At 43.9% G+C, this 7,281-nt stretch overlaps 1 protein-coding gene across 1 annotated transcript; it reads left to right on the forward strand.

Annotated features, from left to right (window-relative positions):
* Positions 1 to 2,399: 2,399 nt before the first annotated feature.
* On the forward strand, positions 2,400 to 7,213 carry LOC108139302 (tensin). Its single transcript, XM_017262001.2, has 2 exons — positions 2,400 to 4,664; positions 6,506 to 7,213. Exon 1 carries the CDS (start codon positions 2,435 to 2,437, stop codon positions 4,592 to 4,594), a length of 2,160 nt encoding a protein of 719 aa, XP_017117490.1. The 5' UTR covers positions 2,400 to 2,434; the 3' UTR covers positions 4,595 to 4,664; positions 6,506 to 7,213.
* Positions 7,214 to 7,281: the final 68 nt, after the last annotated feature.

The following is a 7,281-nucleotide window of genomic DNA, read 5'->3' on the forward strand; positions in this document are numbered from 1 at the left end:
TTTATTAAAAAAGTTGTGAAATCTATTATTAAAATGATTTACATAAAATCATGATTCATATTTATTATTAGAGATACCATAAATACTCAAGCAAATCTGGGTCTTTGTTAATCAGAAAGCTTAAGGAATTAATAATGATTACGGAAGTGAACTTCTAACTTAGTCAAAGTTAAGCCACACTGAATTTGTGAGTGGGAAAGGATCCCCTTGAGATGCTATTCACATGCAGTCTCCAAACCTGAATAAACACTTTGACTTTCAAGTGGGAATCAAAACGATCACATGATTGGGACATTTGAATCAATTAAATCGAGTACGTATCTTTTACGCCCAAAAACCCCACTCAAAGTATCTTTAACCGACTGTACGATGGCTTTCCATCGTTTTGGCCAACATTAGATGGCCGCATGGGCCTGCAATCCCCGGTTGTCACAACATATGGCTGTGATTGGCATTACCAAAATTCCACATGACTTTGTTTCAACAGATTTGCGGCAGAAAGAGTTAACAACAACAGATGTTCAAAGCAAAGCGCAAAGCGAAAAAAAAGGTAAACGAGTTGCCAACTAGGGACTAAGGCCAACGAAAGAGACGGGGCTAGTGTGGGAGAGAGAGCGAGAGCGGCGACAGGTCACCGGAGAGCGAAAGAGCTCGCAACTTGTTTGTTTGCCACCCACAACTGGCTGCTGGATGATGAAGAAGAAAAAGAAGATCGCCTCTGCTGGCGTTGGCAGAGCATTTTTGCAGTTACTTTTCATACTTTATTTTTTTAAGCGCACATTTTTGCTGTATTTGATTTTGATTTGTTTTTGTTTGGCTGTCGCTCTACTGACGTCACTTGGCGGTTGAGGTTTTAGTGTTATTTTGCCTTAGCTATGTATAGTTGTTATTTTTGTCGTCTTTGTTGATGTGCCCACCACGACACTTTCTACAAGAAAATGTTGAGAAATCAAAAAAAGATGCGACAGCTTCTTCTCTATGTAAAGCACTGAAAGAAATTACAATTTATTTTATTACTTTTATTGTAAGAAACTTGTTTTTCGACTCTAGCTACTAATATTATATTCTTGATAGACACAAGATAAAATATAGATAAAAGTTCCTTTTGTACTCCAATTTTATCATATAGTTCGAATCAATCTTACATTAGTTTAGGAAACGTAAGTATTTTTTCTAAGTGCATATTTGTTGGCCTCTTGTTGGTTTGTATATGTATGGGTAATAGCCGCAAAAGTTCATTGGGAAAGTGCAACCTGAACCTGCTGGGAAACAAGACCGCCATTGATTGATAAAGAAAACCCCATTAAAATGGGATAAACGATCGTTTGTTTTACTCCCCCGAAAACAAATGAAAACCATTCAATGAAACGCAGACGATTTAATTGATGGAAACGCGAAGAGTGCAATCAAGGAACGTGCTTGCAGCTACAGTGGGTGCAATCGGCGAATTACCATTTCAAACGGCCCCCAATTGGGGTTGATTGTTACGGGAAGAGAAAGAGAGAGAAGGGAAGCCAATAAGAGAACGATCTCCCACAGCAGTTATCAATTGGATCCAATACCAACGATGCACACGTTGATCTCTTATTGGAAGTGCAATATGCGGGTTCTTTGATCGGAATTCGCGTCCAACGTGCGTGGTTCGAACTTTAAGGGGCCCTCTAATCTGTATAGGCTTCGATTGCTTGTTTTGATTAGTTCGTTCGTTTCGTTCGTTTGGCTGGGCCTTCTTCGTGTGTATTCGTAAATAAGTGGGGATGACATCACCGACGCCTCTCTCTCTCTCTCTCTTTTTGTGGCTCCCACTCTCCAATTCTCGCTCTCACTCTCCCATGGATCGATCTCTCTTAGCATCCAACACCTTTTGACGGTGTATCTGTGTGCATTTTAGCTACAGTGGGCGTGTGGCATCTAAAACCCATGATAGTTAAATTTATGATTTTTTACTTCAATTATAGTTTTGCAATAGCAAAGTTACTATTTTTTTATATGTCTCCTTCACTGCGTGGCAAACTTCTGACTGAAATTGTAATGGCCTCTGCGCATAGAGAATAATAATAATAATTAAAACTTTTTTTAAATCTGATTTTTTAGATATTAAATTACTTATACGCACCGTAGCCATATCCTTGACAATAAAAAATAATTCATACGCCGGGCTGGTCATACACACAAATTAAGATTAAACATTAAAAAAATGTTTTCTAATGTTATGATATGGATTAAATTAATAGTTCCAGACCCACTGTGCCTACACATACCATGCCAGTTGCGGACTTGAGGAGGTTGATTTGTTGTTTGTTGGCCAAATGCCGTGAGCGAGATACGCGAGAGAGCGATACGACACGGATACGCCAACGACGAGGAGCTCTACTCTACGTTTTGAGTTGTATCTTCTCGGTTTTCCAATCAGTCTTTTGGAATTCGCGAAACAATGCGGTCGCCGTACGAAGAAAGCGCTGCTGCCGCCGACCACAAATACCAATACCAATACACCGCGGCCAATAATAACAATAATTACTATAAAAACTATAATGTGAACGGCAATGGGCAGGCGAATGGAAATGGGAATATAAGTGGAAATGGTAATGGTAATGGAAATGGAATACCTTATCACGCGCGCGAGAATTCGCTGCCATTTAGCTATGGCATAGCCAAAACATCCACGCCGCTACGCAAAACTCCGACGCCGACGCGTTCGGATAGTTTTCTAGACTTTGATTTCGGTAAAACCAATAATGGGAGTTCGAGTTCGGGCAGTGGTGTTAATGGCAGTACTGGCGATATGATAAAGCCCCCCACCCGGCTGACGAGCCCTTTGCTGGTGCGCAAAACGCTGGGCAGCGGCGTTAGTCCCACCAGTTCCACGAATACCAACACCATAGCCAATACATACCACTACAGGTCGAGCAGCACAACGCCGACGCCGATTAGAGATAATTTCGAGCAGCTGCTGCGGGAGCGTCGCGAAAAGGTCTATAACGAATATAGGACCATAGACAGGGAGTCGGGGGAGCGGGGCCGCGTACCGCCCACTCCGCCGCAGCGGCAGTACTATGCCAGCGATTCCTATGGAAATGGTTTGAAGAACGGCAATAGTTCGGGAAATGGCTTGGGCAATGGCGCCCTTTACAGGAACACTCCCCCAAATGGACTATCCACCAAGTACAACTATGATTTCGAATTCAATCTAAACCTGGATGACGCCAAACCGGAACCCACTCCCTATACCACACGGAATATCCATTTCGAGGATCTGCGACTGGATCAGGATGTGCCAGATGGCGTGGTCAATCGGCGGGCCATGGAACGCAATTATCACACAATTAACAGCTTGGAAACGACCCACAAACGCCAGCAGTTGGAGCCGTTGGAGCAACTGGGCGCCGTTTATGGCCAGAACCACATGGAGGAGACACTCACGCGCACTCGTCGCGATCTCTCCGCATCCACATCCACATCGAAATCCACCTCGCCATTGCCAGCACTGGCACCAGCACCAGCTTCGCCCATCTATGCCACCAGCACGAAGAGAGTGAGCAACCCAAATACCAATGGCCAACAGCAGCAGATGATGACGCCTAGTCCCACCAGCAGGCCAGAAACGCCCGCCTTTCCGGTCACGCCGCGCACGCCTTTTGGGGCATCGTCATCGTCAGCTTCATCGTCGCCGTCGACCCAGTTGCCCGCCGCGGAGTCCATCTACCAAACAGGGCCGCCACGTCGGCAAGTGCCCCCTGCCCTGCAGCCCATCGAGGTGTCCGCCGATTCCGTGCGATTTGCCCGGAGTTCGGCCAAATTCTGGTACAAGCCCAATCTCACGCGCGAGGATGCCATAGCTCTGCTGGCCTCGGCCCAGCCGGGCACGTTCCTGGTCAGGGACTCCACCACGTACAAGAACTCCTACGGTCTGGTGGTGCGGGTAGCCCAACCTCCGGCCGGATCCCAGGAGCTGGTGCGCCACTTTCTCATCGAGCCGACGAAGGGAGGAGTGCATCTGAAGGGCTGCGATGACGAGCCGGTGTTCACATCACTGTCCGCCCTGGTCTTCGAGCATTCCATCAGCCAGCTGGCGTTGCCGTGTTTGCTCCGACTGCCCGATCGGGACATAGTGCCGCCGGTGCGGGCCACTACGCCGGCTCAGCAGCAACTGATTGCCCACGGGGCGGCCACCAATGTGCTGTGGCTCTACTCCTGCGACACCGAATCGCTGACCGGCAACGAGGCCATCCGCAAGGCCATCCGGCTGATGTACGCCCAACGGCCGTCGCCGCAGCCCACGGAGGTGCACTTCAAGGTCTCCTCGCAGGGCATCACGCTCACAGACAACACGCGCAAGAAGTTCTTCCGCAAGCACTACACGGCGGATGTCATCTCGCACTGTGCCATCGACCCGGAGAACCGCATGTGGACCAGTGAGGGAGAGGCCGACAAGAAGACCATCTTCGCCTTTGTGGCCAGGAGGTCGCACAGCTCCACGGACAACCAGTGTCATGTCTTCTGTGACCTGTCCGTCAGCCAGCCGGCGGCGGCGATTGTCTCGTTCGCCAATCGAACGCTGCCCACTGAAAAGCTGCGCAACTACGTCCTCTAGGAAGGGGCGTGGCACGGGTCAACAGGTCAGCGGGCAGGATTTCACACGGAGTGGAGTGGCGCACAGTCAGGTGAGACGCATGACGGGGTGCATTTTGTTAGGGGCCATAAAATACCATTTTTGGGCGCGGTCCGTCCTTGGGAGGCGTTATTGCCGATTACAGTAGTCCGCCGACCGGGTGAACTTGACATTAGTGATTCACCAATTTTAATAAAGTAAGTAAAGTTAATAAAGTATCTGCAAAACGGTTAGATTATTGATTAAAATTCGAGTTTTTGATAATAAAGAAAAAAAGGAATAAAGGCCAAATCACAATTGTTGTTTCCCATTGATAATTAAGAGTATTAAGAGTACTAAAAGCACTTGACAAGGCTTTTAAAAGAATGATTTCGCCAATTTCGTTTTAGTTTTCTACGGAAAGTATTGTATTTTTTTCCAAATTTAAACCATTCTATGGAAATTTTTTAGTATCGTTATTATTTTTAATTAAATACATTTTATTTTTCAAAAAACGAATTGTTTTCAAGTTTGGTTGAGTCATTCTTATTTTTAGAGCCGTTTTCCCTTGTTGTTTGTTTTAAAATAGACACTATTTTTGCTTGCGGTACTTTATTTTTGGATGTCTTAGCTTAAAGTTGTTCCCTCAGAAACTTTCATTGTCTAAAATGCAATACTCTTCAAATATTTGCTTTACGAAGCAGTCACTGTAAATTCGTCATTATTCTTCGCTACAAATGGGAAAACTATTAAAAACGCTTCAGTTTCTGGGGCCCTTCCGTTCGCTTGTGTTCGTCTTCGGTTTGTTTATTTTACATAACGCCCCGGTTGTTTGTTTGTTTAACGGTTTCCATATACTGCCAAGCACACATCGAGATACACGAATACGTATCCACGAACGCCATATAGAAGCATTTGGCTAACATTTCTGGCTACACGTTTTTCGCAACGGAAGTTTCTGTCATGAGTCAGTTGCCTACAATTGATTGAGATTCGAACTCAGAATCGAAGAGCCTTCCTTCCTTCCTCCCATTAAAAGGTAGCCAAATTCTGGAGGACCGCACCTATCCAGTGGCCCTATTAGGCATTTCTTTCAATTTGATTAATATTCCCATTCACGGTCATGTGCTGAGGTCGCCCGATAAGGCCAAAGCGCTTAACTGTGCATTGCCATGCCACAGAGGCAAGTTTTCATTACCTGCCAGTACTTTATATTCGCTATCAGAATCGGACGGCCAGCCAGCCAGGTGATCCACTATACTGTTTATTATAGAGCCGAACATTTGGCTACAAATTGTGGGGCCTAAAAAAAGATCTGCCCACGGACGAGTTTATAGTTCTTGATGTGTTGCTGTTTATTTAGCTTAAAAGATACATATTTTTGAATCACTTGATAAGAGACTCGTTGCTGATCTTGCTGAGAACATTCTCAAACGATCGCTCGATTCCACCTTGAATTTTTCGGAATTTTTTCACTTGAGCCATAAAACGGAATATGCAAATAAACAGCCGTTCATAGAAATCGATTTTACGTTTCTATATAGCGCAAAAGTTTAAATAAATTCATACGAACCGGCGGGCGTCAATTGCGCATTTCAGAAAAACCGCACACCGAACACACAAAACTTTATTCCAGGCACGTTTGCGTTTATTTTTTCTATTTATTCCACTGCCGTCGAGGTTCGGATAAAAGTTACTGTAAATAAAAACCGGGGAGGTCTAAAAATAAAATAATATTAATATTTCAAAGAGGGCCCCCACCCCAGTCCCCCATTGTTTGTTCGATCGAATGATCTATTTGATCCTCAATTAAGCAATTATACTTGTACAATGTATATACATACATACATTGGATTGGAATTTATGACCTTGTTGCTGTGATTTAAATCGAATTTCTTCTTTCATCTCTTGCAGGCAAATGGAATTAGTCGGTTATGCGGAGGAGGAGCCCAGTGCTGTAAGATGTACTAACTAATCACTTTACGAAATTGTGTCTTGCGATATAATGAGCTTAACTACGAATATGTTAACAGAAATGATGTCAGCCGTAGTTTATTTAGACACGCACACACTCAGAACACTCGACGATATTTATGGCAAAGCTAAAACATATGTACACATGCGTATTATCAACTTGAATTGACTAAATGCACAGTGGGATGGGACAAGTGGACTCTCGAGTCTGATAACATTTGTTGTCGAAACCCATTCATAGTTGTTTATATGCAAAATTTATAAACAAAGCCATGAAGATAACATAGTTGTTGAAAGTTCAACGCTCCATTTTCGGGAATCTCGTACCACTGTGCAGAGGTTGAAGTGAAATTGATCACCAAAAGTTGTCTGTTTATTAGCAAAAACACTGGATGTGTGTATATATTTTTGAGTTGTGTGTTTTTATATAGGGTGCGCTTGTCAGACAAACGGAGTTAAACTAATCTACCATATAATTTTAAACCGATTAATGTTAATTTAGCAAGTTGTTGAATAAAACCTTAAAGTGCAAGCTATCCAGCTTGCTATACCCTAATTTATGCCAGTAATATCTATATAAATTAATGTATATGCCTAAGCCCTACTAATGCAGTCAATATAAATAAAGTGCAATGTTGTTGAACAGAATGAAAAAAACCTTTTATTACTATACTTTAAACGGACTGGCGAAAAGCTTAACGCCCAGCATCTGTTAA

Source organism: Drosophila elegans, unplaced genomic scaffold (genome assembly GCF_018152505.1).
Source record: "Drosophila elegans isolate 14027-0461.03 unplaced genomic scaffold, ASM1815250v1 contig_476, whole genome shotgun sequence".
Classification (NCBI taxonomy): domain Eukaryota; kingdom Metazoa; phylum Arthropoda; class Insecta; order Diptera; family Drosophilidae; genus Drosophila; species Drosophila elegans.